The sequence below is a fragment of the Watersipora subatra genome, chromosome 7, assembly GCF_963576615.1.
Source record: "Watersipora subatra chromosome 7, tzWatSuba1.1, whole genome shotgun sequence".
Taxonomy (NCBI): domain Eukaryota; kingdom Metazoa; phylum Bryozoa; class Gymnolaemata; order Cheilostomatida; family Watersiporidae; genus Watersipora; species Watersipora subatra.
In genome coordinates, this window is record NC_088714.1 from 3,354,270 (window position 1) to 3,370,355 (window position 16,086).

A 16,086-nucleotide genomic window follows, 5' to 3' on the forward strand; every position below is an offset into this window, starting at 1 on the left:
TGGATAACTTGAACTATTATACTGGATAACTTGAACTATTATACTGGATAACTTGAACTATTATACTGGATAACTTGAACTATTATACTAGATAACTTGAACTATTATACTGGATAACTTGAACTATTATACTGGATAACTTGAACTATTATACTGGATAACTTGAACTATTATACTGGATAACTTGAACCATTATACTGGATAACTTGAACTATTATACTGGATAACTTGAACTATTATACTGGATAACTTGAACTATTATACTGGATAACTTGAACTATTATACTGGATAACTTGAACTATTATACTGGATAACTTGAACTATTATACTAGATAACTTGAACTATTATACTGGATAACTTGAACTATTATACTGGATAACTTGAACTATTATACTGGATAACTTGAACTATTATACTGGATAACTTGAACTATTATACTGGATAACTTAAACTATTATACTGGATAACTTGAACTATTATACTGGATAACTTGAACCATTATACTGGATAACTTGAACTATTATACTGGATAACTTGAACTATTATACTGGATAACTTGAACTATTATACTGGATAACTTGAACTATTATACTGGATAACTTGAACTATTATACTGGATAACTTGAACTATTATACTGGATAACTTGAACTATTATACTGGATAACTTGAACTATTATACTGGATAACTTGAACTATTATACTGGATAACTTGAACTATTATACTGGATAACTTGAACTATTATACTGGATAACTTGAACTATTATACTGGATAACTTGAACTATTATACTGGATAACTTGAACTATTATACTAGATAACTTGAACTATTATACTGGATAACTTGAACTATTATACTGGATAACTTGAACTATTATACTGGATAACTTGAACTATTATACTGGATAACTTAAACTATTATACTAGATAACTTGAACTATTATACTGGATAACTTGAACTATTATACTGGATAACTTGAACTATTATACTGGATAACTTGAACTATTATACTGGATAACTTAAACTATTATACTAGATAACTTGAACTATTATACTGGATAACTTGAACTATTATACTGGATAACTTAAACTATTATACTGGATAACTTGAACCATTATACTGGATAACTTAAACTATTATACTGAATAACTTGAACTATTATACTGGATAACTTGAACTATTATACTGGATAACTTGAACTATTATACTGGATAACTTGAACTATTATACTGGATAACTTAAACTATTATACTGAATAACTTGAACTATTATACTGGATAACTTGAACCATTATACTGGATAACTTGAACTATTATACTGGATAACTTGAACTATTATACTGGATAACTTGAACTATTATACTGGATAACTTGAACTATTATACTGGATAACTTGAACTATTATACTGGATAACTTGAACTATTATACTAGATAACTTGAACTATTATACTGGATAACTTGAACTATTATACTGGATAACTTGAACTATTATACTGGATAACTTAAACTATTATACTGAATAACTTGAACTATTATACTGGATAACTTGAACTATTATACTGGATAACTTGAACCATTATACTGGATAACTTGAACTATTATACTGGATAACTTGAACTATTATACTGGATAACTTGAACTATTATACTGGATAACTTGAATCATTATACTGGATAACTTGAACTATTATACTGGATAACTTAAACTATTATGCTGGATAACTTGAACCATTATGCTGGATAACTTAAACTATTATACTGGATAACTTGAACTATTATACTGGATAACTTGAACTATTATACTGGATAACTTGAACCATTATACTGGATAACTTGAACTATTATACTGGATAACTTGAACTATTATACTGGATAACTTGAATCATTATACTGGATAACTTGAACTATTATACTGGATAACTTGAACTATTATACTGGATAACTTAAACTATTATACTGGATAACTTGAACCATTATACTGGATAACTTGAACTATTATACTGGATAACTTGAACCATTATGCTGGATAACTTGAACTATTATACCGAATAACTTAAACAAGCGATAAGTTAAATTGAGGTGCTCAAACTGAAAATGCAACATAAGATACCTTGGCACAGTTGATAGCATTGGGGTGATCCTGCAATCTCCTTACACATGTCATTGTGCCCAGTTCCCACTCTTTCATTATGCCATCACTAGACAAGCAGAGATTATTTGTAAGTATTTCATATATCGCTGCCGCCATCCTGTTCGATTACAGTAAACCAAGATTTTTCATACCTATTATTAATTATTTATTTAAGTTAATTTGTATGAGAGATTTGCAGATGAGAAAAGGTGAAAAACAGCCACAACTCTTGATTTTCCTCCAATGTCTGCTGACCTTTATATGCATATAGAAATCGACAGCAAACAATTATTAATCCTCATGTAATCCAATAAAAACACAGCTTTTTCAACAAACCGGTGTTCTGGGTTAGCCTGCTGCCGTTAACAGCATCCGTTAGAATGATGATAGCCATTGAAGACAGCCCCACCCTACATATTATTTCGCCTGAACCCAAATGCCAAATATGCATAAATTTGTTGTACAGTTTATTCTTAGCATCCGTTTGCAATGTTAAACTATGCACAACACCCGTGATTAGGAAAAACAAGATACAATTTCAAATGATGTGACACAGAAAATGTAAAGCCGTAAAAGTAAATGTTGAAGGGATGAAACCAAAGTGTTTCATCACTAGTCAAACTGAAAGGAAGCTAAGCCTTCAGCAACTTCAATTTGCTTGTTACTCAGTGCTCCTGCACAAGACAGAAATAGCCACTGGACTATAAGGTCAAGTGGCCATAAGACTGGCTCAAGATATCGACAGCGGTCTTGCCAGCGAGTAAGCAGCAGTAAGCTACCTCGTTACTTGCCACCTATTTTTTTACTAAATTATTTGTTGTACACGGACATAATAATTTCACATTTTTAACACGTATACTCGTAGAGACTGTTGGTGTTTGGCTGAGATGTCAAGCTGTTGACCTGCCACATATGGATCAGGTGCTTAAGAAGAGCTGACTTATAAGATAAAATTAGTTAGTTTTTTATTGACAAGAGATCATGACAAATAATGCCATTCACTACAGAGCCTGCGGTGAATGACTGGGGCATGAGATGCCACCTCGTTTGTGGCTGGCGCTACGAGAGCTGACACTTGACTTGATACTCTTATTTTTACCCTCATTCTATGTCTCTGATGCATCCACCTGCCTAGCAAGGCTTCCAGCGCTGTTGTTCGAAACCAGGCCTAAGAGCTGCCTTGGAGAGTTATGTAGCGATAGAGACCAACCTGCCTATTGTAAAATACGTAAGCCATTCAGCCTCATCTCACTCATTGGAATTAATCTCAAGTGTTTTGAACGATCGCTCTTTTTTCTGGAGATGATAAACATTGTGGGCAAACTAAGGGACCATAATGTGTCCAAGCTCTAGTTGGTGTCACACGGATCACACCTGCTTTCAAGTGTCTGACCTAACTGGCAACTATTTATAGAATGGAGTTAAAAATACAATGAACTATAAGTAGGAATGAGCAAAGAATCGGCCAGATGACACTAGATAGGCAATGGTGTCAGCTGCAAAGAGACGCTGTCGTGCGCTGGGAGACAGAGACACGCCTTCCATCAGGACCGCAAAGGAGAAATTTTGTGCTCTGATTTTTGAAGTGCTGATTTTATAGAGCTACCGTTAGATAAGATACAAGAGCAGCACAGAGTACGAAGATGTCGGCTACCAGGAAATGCCTAGAACTGGCTCAGCTAATCAAAGTTATTACTCTCCAAATTGCAGTCTTGAGATTTTTATAAGCGCTGCTAGAGTAAGCGATTACTTTTATCTTCTGCTGCCGGCAAGCGCTGTATTGCACAGCCGTTATGAAGTAATTTGGAAATAAGGAATTTTTCTCACGAAAAGATGGGTACACTAATACACTGGTACTTTGAAGATTTGGTGATGGTGATTTCGACGACATTAATAGTTGGTGTTTGTTTAGAACGCTTTTGCATTCATTCGCACCTCATCGGCTAACTCTGTTGATGATGAGCACATTTTGGAAAGTAAAAGACTATAAGCTAGCCATGGCATGTTAAGGATATTTCTTCATGACTAATAAAAATATAATTACAAACATTATTGACAGCGTGACTCTAATGATATACAAAGCAAAAGAATGATTAAAATATAGTGGTTTTAAATACAGTGGAACCTCGGTTCTCGAACACAATCCGTTCCAGAAGGTTGGTCGAAAACCGAGTTGTTCGAGATCCGAAACAGGTTTTCCCATTAGAATTAATATATATAAGTTTTAATCCGTTCCAACACCCTGAATGTTTACCTTTTTAGTATTTTATACATTATTTTATGCATGAAATTGCACATTAAAATGCTGACCAACACATAAAAAGCAATGTATATCTCAGAAAATGTTAAGCAAAATGGCAAAGACACAAATAACATAAACAAATGCAACCCAGGCTAATCGTACGTTCGCGTTGTCGTAATCTTCCATACGAAAGATTACGCTAACATGAACGTGTAAAAATTTAAAAAAAGGATAAAGAAAAGAATTATGAATAGGATTTTTTACTCGGCTACAGGATGTTCTTTTCTTTTAAAATATCTATCCAATGACACTTGCTTCTGCCTTCTTTTTAGCACTTTTCGGAAGTGGTTCATGATAGTGTCGTTAAAGTCACTGATGACTCTGGTGGCTGCAGCTTTATCGGGGTGGTGGAGTTCGACGAAATTCTGTAACTCAGCCCATTTGCTACACATTTGTTTAATCTCGGACAATGCGACAACAGTTGGTCACGGAGAGAGCGATCTACACCCGTACGCCGCTCAGCATCCCACCCTCACGTACGCACTCACGTGTCGCACCGGCGTTCGAACTCCGATTTTTGTTCGAACTACGAAGCAAGAATATCTTGAATTTTTTGTTTGGACTCCGATTTGTTCGAACTGCGAATCGTTTGAAACCGAGGTTCCACTGTAAAGCATTGTTAAAAAAACAGCCACGCACACTTAGCCAGATTGGCTACTAAAATATTGGCACCATTTAGTAGCCAATCAGGCACCTCGGTCTTCACCGAACATCATTGCCTTAAGACAGACCTCTCTAGCCAACCCAAAAGGTGGGCGTAAAAAACTTATCATGTATGCATTATCATGTTGTTTAGGTAAAAGCTGATCTGGCTCTCTATATGTCATATTTTAAACTGCAAATAATATTCTGGAGTGTCAGATGTTAAGGAAAGAAGCGGAGCTATAATTCTATGATAGTCAAACAATACTTGTTACAGAGGCCAGAATAGTTTATCGATACTGAGACACTCCTTCAAGCTCACTGAATAAAACGACTAAGCATTTAGATTGTAAGTAACAGTCCCTTTTCACCCTTTTAACAATTATGATGCGATAATTAAATAAAGTTATGGACCAGTTTTTATCTTCTTTTTGAGTTCCAAGTCAAAACTAAGGACCAGCTCCGGGAATCCATAAACTTAATATTGAAATTTTCTGTTAAACTTCAGTGAGCCGGAGAACGCGGTACGCCAAGCGTACTACAAACATCCCCGATTCTCTGATATTCTCCATTGCGAGCTGCCATTGCTATCATTAGTTGCATGATCAGACAAGTAATTGTCTACAATGCTTGCTCTATCTTTTTGTGAAATGACCAAACACAAGGTCTGAGAACATCCTCCTTAAAGGCCTTGCGCAACATTTCCTATTTCAGTGCTAGTTTTCCTTGGCAAGAAAAAAGGAATTATGAAACAGCCTTGTTAGCTGTACAAAAGTAGAAAACAAAGACACTTGTTACCACCTGCAACTAAGTGACAGCTTCAAAATCAACTTGTACAAAAATTTTAGCGGAGCTTATCAGAAAGTATGTGTATTTTTATATTATTTGCGATTGTTTTTATGTTTGAGGTGATCTGACGGCCAGGATGCTTCAGGATTAAAATCGACAAAACATGATCCCAGTTGGATCGCTCAAAAGAAAAGATATGTGCGAAATATTGTCACTAGTTGCTATCGTTTCTGTAGTTGATATCGACTATTGAATTGAAGTTGCAGCGCTTTGCGCCTTTATTCCGTTGGTCTCTTTCTAACTTTGTAACTTTCGCTTGATCTGAGCGTTTTAACTGCAATCAAGTTTTTTGTTTTTTTAATCTTGAAACATCCTATACGTCAGATCACCTCAAACATCAAAAAACAATCGCCAATAATAGAGAAATACCGACACTTTCTGATAAAATCTACTAAAATTTTGTGTGAGTTCATCTTTAAGGGCTTTGGGCAACATTTCCTATTTCTGTAAGAGAATTACCTTACAGCCTTGTTGGCTGTACAAAGGTACAAAACGAAAACACTTGTCTCCACCTGCAACAAAGTGACAGCTTTACCACGCGATTATCACCAGATTGCTATTCACGCAACTTTAACTTCAACACTACCGGATCTTTCATAAAAATATTAATTTTTTTAAACTTTGAGTAAAATAAATTTGTTTTCCTAATCAGTGGCGTTCAGACCTCGAGCGTACATCAGGATGTGGCTGCAGAAATAAACTACTCCGAAGAACAGACGTTTGTTTAATGTAGGTATATATAGGTGTGTGTGTATAGTACAGAAATATACAAGTACTTATACATTCATCTGTATATATATATATAAATTTTATAATCATAATTGAGACTAATGCATGCTTATAACCTTGTATATGAGATGAGTGCAATAACATTTGCGTTTGAAAAAGGCAGCGCAATATTTATTTATATCTGCTACCCTGACGGCCTACTGCTACTCTTATCGTCTAATGACTGTGATACGACCAGCATTATTACCTTCCAGCGGTGAGAATTCTCTGGCACCAAAGCTGAATAGACACGATAGAACCGATATGGAGATCGAATCTCGCAACAATAGCGTTTGTCCCTCGACACCAACAAAAGAGTTCTCCATGGTTGGTGCCTCCCAATACCAAATCGTTGATGACCTAAATGAGGAAAAACCTTGTTATTACAGTCAGGTACTCGCGTGAATGCCGTGTATTCAGCAAAAATGAAAGGAAACACCAGGAAAAATTCAAAAGTATAAAAATTTAATGTCAAGGAGAAAAAGATGCTGTGAAATCTAAAATGAAATGCTAAAGTAGCTGGTTATTTTTTAGGTTTTATTTAGAGAATGCCATTAAGTCATATTATATACATAAATGTTGTGAACATTACATAACGAAAATAGGGTCTGCGATCTTGTTTGGTTTATTGCAGGGACATAGTTGGTCAGAGTTGGTCCTGGAAACGGGTCATTGAAATTAAATATTTCCAGTGCATTGATGGAAAACCCTATAAACTGCTTGATAAACCTTAATGCAATTTATGGTAAAAAACTTGAAAACAGTAACAATTTATTCTTGATAACTTCATTATTGTTCTTGAGCACGCATATCTTTTTATTGCGTTTTTCTTAAAAGGCTTGCGCCAAAAATATGGGAATACTTGTTGGTTTGAATATGAGTGTTGGCAAGCAAAAGCTCGGATTATTGGATAACATATGCGATTCCTTACAGTCACACTTCGAGTATGCTGTCAGAATAACCATCTTGATGTCAAGACTTTTCTTACACAATTAGCGGGAATAAAAAAAGCTTTAAAAATAATGATTCTTGTAACACCCAGGGCACAATCAGAAAGTAGTGATACATCTGGTCTCAACATAAATCACGGATATCTCCTAGTGCCTTGCCACTCAGCTCTCTGAATGCCACATCAAAACGAGAGGCAACTCCGTCGCCAACGAAACTATGAACATAATTCATACGAGCACTCTCTCCTAAGGTTTCCTGGCCAGTTTAAGAAAGTCTTATAGCAATAGCATGACAAACTCAAACGCTGGGAAGTCAAACCATGGATGAGATTAAATTTGTGTCAAGGAGAGATAAAACTACTGGCTAGTAGTTATCAGGATGCATGTCCCTTTTTCTCACTCTAAAACTCCTAAAATGTTGTCACCTTCCCAATGACCAGCATGACATGTGAAATTCAGGCAAATGATAATGTTGATATTATTAACACAAGTTACAGCGCAGATAAACATCTACTGCATAACTGTATAATCCTCTCCCGAGACGGGTTAGTTCAAAACCATTTGCATATTTTATGCTGAACTAATCAATCATTTTATCAATAGACATGGGAAAACATAAAACCATTCATAAAAATTATAAATGAATTAATCAGAATATGGAAATGATGGTTTGGTTGTGCATGAAAGAGAGATAGCGACTGTAGACAATAGTAGATGGTTTACAGTTGGAGCAGATATATCTCTGGCTGTAGAGGAGGAAGTCAAACAGTTCCTGCTAGATCTGATCAGGCTCACTGAGCTCTTGAGTGTGTTTTCTCTATCTTGAATTTCACACTCGGCTAATTGCTACATGTGTTATCAGTTATTCAAACCTTGAAGAATCAATTTTTGTAGACACACCCAAAATATTCAGATGTTGCACGGTGATTCAAAGGATTTCAAACAGTCACCTTGTGAAAGAGCTCTATGATGCGATTTACGCAAAACACTCTGTCGGCCATCTACAACTAGCTATGTCATTATATTTTAACTTTTGAAGAGATTTTTCAAAAGCTAAATCTACATGATCCCAAAGTTTCCTTTTGCTGATAAAACAGGTGTCTACTACAGGTGTCTACTACAGGTGCGTTAAGTTTTTAAAACATACAAAAACTATTTATAGTTGACATAAAAACTAGCTATGACAAGAATATCAAGGCAGCTTACACAACACACGCTGCCAAATTGTCTCATGGTTTATATTGCTCAAGGTGAATCCATCAAGTTTGACAGTCAGCGGAGAGAGAGGGAGGTGAAGAGTGACGCTACAGGTGTAAAATGCACTAGGTAACCTTTATCGTTGATTCTTGTGCAATTTGATCTAAATTAAGTTAATAATCAGACATTCTTGTGAGTTCAGACTGTCCCAGTGCCACTGAGACCATAAGACTATTGCTATACTAGACTAGTTAAAGATGATGTGATAAAACTGTTGCATGAACTCGAAGAGAAATGCTAAAATTCTTTGCCAAAGATAAACCTACTTCTACTCTATGCCATATCGATATGAAGTTGCGCTAAAGATTGTGTGGCGCACTTGATCAGCTCTCATGAAGGAGACCAGGAGTTCAAATTATATTTAAGAAAAAATAACTTTTTGTTATGGCTCTCAAATGTGATGACTGTCACTTTAGTCAACTATAGTGGCCGTCACTCTAGTCAACCGCAGTGGCTATCACTCTAGTCAACTGCAGTGGCTGTCATTCTAGTCAACAATAGTGGCTGTCACTCTAGTCAACCGCAATGGCTGTCACTCCAGTCAACCGCAGTGGCTGTCACTCCAGTCAACTGCAGTGGTTGTCACTCTAGTCAACCGCAGTGGCTGTCACTCAAGTCAATTGCAGTAGCCGTCACTCAAGACAACTGCAGCGGCTGTCACTCAAGTCAACTATAGTGGCTGTCACTCTAGTCAACCGCAGAGGCTGTCACTTAAGTAACCTGCAGTGGCTGTCACTTAAATAACTTGCAGTGGCTGCCACATTATTCAATATCAGTGGCTGTCACTCTAGTCACCTGCTGTGGCTGTCACTTTAGTCACTTGTGGTGGCTGTTACTCTAGTCACTTGCAGCGGCTGTCACTCTAGTCAACTGCAGTGGCTGTCACTCAAGTCAACTGCAGTGGTTGTCACTCTAGTCACCTTCAGTGGCTGTCATTTTAGTCAACTGCAGTAGCTGTCACTTTAGTTAACTATAGTGGCTATCACTCTAGTCAACTATAGTGGCTATCACTCAAGTCAACAGCAGTGGCTGTCATTCTAGTCAACTGCAGTGGCTGTCACTATAAGCAACTGCAGTGGCTGTCACTCTAGTCACCTGCAGTGGCTGTCACTCTAGTCACCTGCAGTGGCTGTCACTTCAGTCAACTGCAGTGGCTGTCACTCTAGTCACCTGCAGTGGCTGTCACTCTATTCACCTGCAGTGGCTGTCACTCTAGTCACCAAGTCTCTTTGACCACCAAAATCAGCAACATCTGACCAAGTTGAGATTGATCTGATTTTACTGGATACCCAATCATGCACACCTCGCTACAAGCAAGCAAAGTTTTTGTGAGACTATAACATAGTTGAATTAAAAAAACTGTGATATCTACCTCTATATACATATATTGATGTAATATCCTGCCTTAGGCAGCTAGGGATAAGGACAGAAAACACTAACTTGTATAAAGAATATAATTAATCCACCTCTTACCATACATGTATGTCACCAAACAACCTGCCAAACGGTAACAATATTGTAAACACTTGTATAAACAAGATAACTCTAGACATACGCTGAAATAGTTAAATTATCAGACTAATACAAATAAAGTTTCTGAGATATTTCACTGTTTTTTTAACGTTGAACAAGCTAATTTCTGTTCCAATGTGTATATAAGCATTGCATCTTTGATTGAGGGTATTGCCTGTAAGCGTGAGATGTACATATACAACCTGGGAAAAATTTACTGCGTTTTCATGTTTCCAAGAAACTCTCAGTAAGAGTCATTATCATTTTGAAGCAATAATTACAGTTCAATTTCCAAAGATTCAGGGATTGTAGATAAACAAATTTTTAGAATTCTAGCTGATTTTTACTAGGAAACACAAGTTAATAAGATAATACAATAGTACAGTAGTGCAATGCTAGTAAAATAGTACAATGCAGAAAATATTTTACTGGTAAATCTATTTCAGTTGTTTATCACCAAGTATTTATGATGTCAACGACCCCTTCTTGAGGTCATATGAAACTTAAGCACTTATCGCAAAACATAATTATGATTTTAAATTAAAATTACTTTAAATTAACTTTTATTCTAGCATAGCAAACTAATATAAATAATAACACAAACTGAAGATCACACACTGCAGTTGAAATCGTCGAATGTCACTTTGTCCATTTGTCATAAAAGACTCGGTCAGAGTGATTCTTTGAAGAATGAAGGTGATAAAAAAAGCCTCTCTCGAAGAATCCAACCTTCAGTTTTCTGCGTTTCTAAGCATCAAAGGACTCTACGAAGGAGCAATCTTTCAAGCATAGATACGCAGTGTTCTAAGAAAACCGATATTTATTGCTGTCAATTTTATTGCAACTCTTACTCTCTGACAATACTGCTCTACTTGTTTTCCTACCTCCGTGTTTACTTTGTGTTTGTCTACCTCCATAAACTATTTTTTGTGGAAACATTTAACTGGTGTGGAATAGAAATGTGAGATTAGCAGAAATGCAAACTGCAAGCTATGTGACATCTTCCCATAGACATCTTCCCATAAACATCTTCCCATAGGCTACTTCATGAAGTCAACTAAAGGTTTAATGCTAACCACTTCTTTAAAAGTTTAGATCCATGAAGCAAAAGGCACAGCTCGGAGCTGGAAAGGTTTAGCACATTTTCTGAATTGCTCGAAGGTTTCCGAATGAGTCGCGCCACTTCATGCCTCCCGCTCACCTACATGATTGATGTATTACATGCCTTCTAGTGAGGCTACGATCAGGCATTATTATTCCAAACAGATATAAATACTATTGCTCATTTTTTCCTCGTGTATTTATGAACGAGCGATGTTTTTATCAAAATTTGTGATCGCTAAAAAGAAGACTGTTATTACAAGAACGGAGAAGATGGCAACTCTGTCTGCGCTCTCTGTCTTGAGAGACAATAAAAGCTGAGCTAGGAATCAATTACTATCACTATTAGTGTTAATTTTATAGAAATATCAAAGTTTGAGCAAGCGTAATAAATCACATAGAAGCATCAGACTGGCGACGCGCGACTAAATACTCTGATCCCTCAAATGACGCCCTCTCTGTCTGCCATTCCATCGCCTTTCCCTGCTTCCACACTGACTGCGCACCAGTGAAGCTATTCTGTGCAACTGTTTAGGTTCCAACTTGATGGTTTGCCTAATTGCTTTATGACATAGTCGAGAGTTTAGATCTTGTTTCACAGCATTTCTGATTATTTATTTTTAAAAAATCATAACTTTTTCTTTCGACATTTTTCATTTAGGGTCGCTGCCGCAAATGGTAGACCTTGGTACAGAATATATTATGAGCATTTGCGCATAAGATTAGACACATGAGCAATTGTAGCTGGATGTCCTTCCTAATACCACCAATGGTCCTTCCGTGATTCGAACCACTGACCTATCGATTGTATGCCAGCGGACTAACCACTGAACCACGACTGCTTTCTTTAGAAAAAAGATTGTTATGATAAAAGAATCATAACAAAGATGCAAAAGAGCTAACAATAAAAGAAATCAAGAGTGCGCATCTGGCTACTTGGGCTGCCATTAATGATGATTAAAGCAAACTTGTCACAGAATACTGGTAGTTTTTTTACTCCGCTACAGGCAGCTATTATTGGTCATGTCTTCTGCCTTCACCATCAGGGCTTAAGTCAATCCGGGTGCAGGTCTTAGCAGTACATTGGGATGGAACACAAAAATAAAAGACCAAAATAACTCTCTCTCAGCACTTGACAATGTTTTTTTTACTAAGCTTATACTCCTGGTGCCTTGGAGGCATCTGGAGGCCTGAGAGAACTCCGATAGAAATCTGACTAGCAGGATTTTGCGGGATAATGAAGTTGGCCATTGACCATGCTGACAACATGACTGGTATGTTTTAGGGTACAAGAGCAATTTATGACTCAATGCTCTGCCTGACATCCCGACAGCGAATATTGAATCCCAGATCCGCTGCCTGGCAATCCAAACCGCTAACTTCAGTAATACATGGCCAACAAAGCACCCTTCTCGTATGCCATGACCTGTTGTACCGTATAAAAAGCTTTGGATAAATTATCCAAAACAAACAACTAACAAAATGCTTCAATGCAAGCATTTCCAAGATCTTTTGGAATATACTTACATACACAGACGTAACACTGTTGAGCAGGTACTTGTCCCTTGTCTGCTGGTCCCAACGTTGTCCACTATTTATTACTATATTGCTCACAGATGTAACGTCTTTTAATGTTTCACTAGTTGAGCATGTTGACAGGTGCTTGTAGTCTCCATTTGAACTTAGGCTATATACATGGACCTTTCTGCAGATATAAAAAGACATCATTGTCAGACAATAATCAAAATTGTAAACCAAGGTGTACAATTATGTCAATCTAAACACAAAAAATGCATAATTTACTTATACAATTGAGTTACGAATGTCCACAGTTGTCATGCAAAAACCTGCAAGTTTTCTTGTGAGGAAAATTGTCGATGTCAAAGAGAAGGTTGAATGAAACCAACAAGAACAAGCAAAAGGAATTGAACATAGAAAAATATATATGCATATATATAAATATGTATACATGCATATATATAAATATGTATACATATAATATGTATACATATACATGTACATATATGTAATAAATATGTATATACATAAATATGTATACATGCATATATATAAATATGTATACATGCATATATATATATAAATATGTAACATGCATATATATAAATATGTATACATATACATAGATATATATACATATAAATATATATATGCATACATATACATAAACATTTATACATATACCGGTAAATATATATATGCATACATATAAATATATATACATATAAATATATATACGCATACATATAAATATATGTATATATACATATGCTAGTTATATAAAATAGTTGCTCTTATCTTTGCAGCTAGGGTCAGTTTCATGACCTGTCTTGTCAATCATCAGGCTGCTACCTGATGATTGACAAGACAGGTCATGAAACTGACCCTAGCTGCACAGATAAGTGCAACTATTTTATATAAATAGTACTATTTGCTCCAATTTCTTGTAAAGCTCTTTTATTTTAGTATTACTTTACTGTATTAGCTTATAATAAAGTATTTTATATATACATATATATATATACATATTTCCATACATACTTTCATTTATGAATGCTTCTACATCTATGAAAGAAACCGTGATTTACAAGGTGCTACTCAATTAATTACTACCTCAATTAGTAAGGAGGCAGACTTGTTTAACTACATAAAAGATTAGTTATGGCCTGATAAACTTTCAGATAAAAAAAAAGAAGACAACTTCTTAATGAGTGAACTACTTCAAATAAATTATTGAGCAGCCAGCCATAGACATAGAAATTAAACTCGTTGAATCTTTAACTTCATCAGTGCACTTAAAGGAGCACATCATTGGAACTTTAGCGCAGTTGAGTATGTTAGTACTAGGTCTAACAATACTTAGACTAACGGCTAACAGGACCTCAGACTGTAAACTAGCCCCCTAACTCCTAGCCAGCATCCATCTTCTTTTTTCACTCACATTGATTTTTTTACAACGTTCTATATGCATTCTCCTCGTTAGCTCTATTTTATATATTCTACAACCTTCCTACACCTCTCACACCTCCTGTATCCTTCTTATATACTCTCTCTCCTACACCTTTTATACCTCCTGTCCCCTTTTTATATATTCTTTCTATTTTACTTCTTGTATCTCCTTCATGCCCTTTTGTTTCTCCTCTACACCTTTCCTACCTCTGACGCCTGTTTTTTTATATTTTTTAAACTGCACACATCCATCATGTCTTACTGATGTCTTACCCTTCAGCTCCACCGCTGACAAGAATGCCTGCAGCGTGAAAAAGACAGTTGATATTTGTGGAGTGATGGCCAATTATTTGCATACACTTGTATATCCTGGTGGACCATAACCTGATTGTACCATCACTCGAGGCTGAAAATCTATAAAAAGATATTTAGAAGTAAATGGACGGTAAAAATCAACCTATGTTAAATCGGTAAGCGCAAGGATACTAACTTTCAAAAGTTACATAAAGGATTGTGGAAGGGGTGTGGGTTTGAGAATACAAACTTTTAAAAATAGTTTAAGCTTTGACATACAATGTATATCCAGTGCTACTTGGGCTGCTGTTCAGATAAAGTATAAACATAACTATGAAAGACTGAGCACTGATACTGTTTCATTCACAGTCTACCAGTTACCGGTTGCACTACTGCCCAACATTTGTAATACCATCTCAAAGTGTACAACATATAGAGAGCAATGTTACACAAAGTGTGTTACATATAGAGCATTAGTGCACAAAGTGTGTTACATATAGAGAGCATTAGTGCACAAAGTGTGTTACATATAGAGCATTAGTGCACAAAGTGTGTTACATATAGAGAGCAAGAGTACACAAAGTGTATGACATGTAGAGAGCAATGGTACACAAAGTGTATGATATGTAGAGAGCAATGGTACACAAAGTGTGTTACATATAGAGAGCAAGAGTACACAAAGTGTATGACATGTAGGGAGCACTAGTGCCTTTGTACCATCACAATGTATATGATACACTGAAAGTAATAAAGCACCTATATGTGAACATTTACAATAGGAGTACAAAATACAAAAAAGAATTAACACGTACAAGCATGCTCTGGCAGTGTCTAGTCGAATGTCAACCACTGCACCGGTGTGGCCAATAAGGGTAGTTCTCTTCATCAGCTTCACCACATCCCACACCTGCAAACACCAGTCAGCAGGCATCGCAGCATTCTCCATACAAAAGCTCACAAAACTACTCGACTCACAATAGCTGCTTTCATAGCAATTTCTATGACACCCAAAAGGGTGTGTCAGCTTTTTGAAAAATCTATATCCATCATGCCATCTAAATTAATTATGTAAGGGAGAGAGGAGTTTATCGGTGAGAGATGGCTAGTCACCTATTAAAGAAATGGGCCATATTATAATTTCCATAATGGTGCAAATAGAGGCGTGACATTGGGCCAAATGACGTCTAAGACGTCAGAGTTTTCTATAAGTACACACATACATGTATTCATCAACCTTGTAACGGATTTAACTTCCAAAAAATCACCAGTTAAACTACTATATTATTGGTAGAGTTACTATCAGTAGTACCAC

The 16,086-nt window shown here is 36.2% G+C and overlaps 1 protein-coding gene across 1 annotated transcript in view; it reads right to left on the minus strand.

Moving 5' to 3' along the window:
• Positions 1-16,086, minus strand: part of LOC137399781 (uncharacterized) — a 52,148-nt gene that overhangs the window by 6,234 nt on the left and 29,828 nt on the right. The window contains exons 24-28 of the mRNA XM_068086006.1: positions 15,587-15,681; positions 14,754-14,894; positions 13,041-13,218; positions 6,902-7,053; positions 2,112-2,199 (exon numbers count right to left, since the gene is read on the minus strand). Of these exons, the coding sequence (XP_067942107.1) occupies positions 2,112-2,199; positions 6,902-7,053; positions 13,041-13,218; positions 14,754-14,894; positions 15,587-15,681 (654 nt within the window). The remainder of the gene's footprint in view (positions 1-2,111; positions 2,200-6,901; positions 7,054-13,040; positions 13,219-14,753; positions 14,895-15,586; positions 15,682-16,086) is intronic.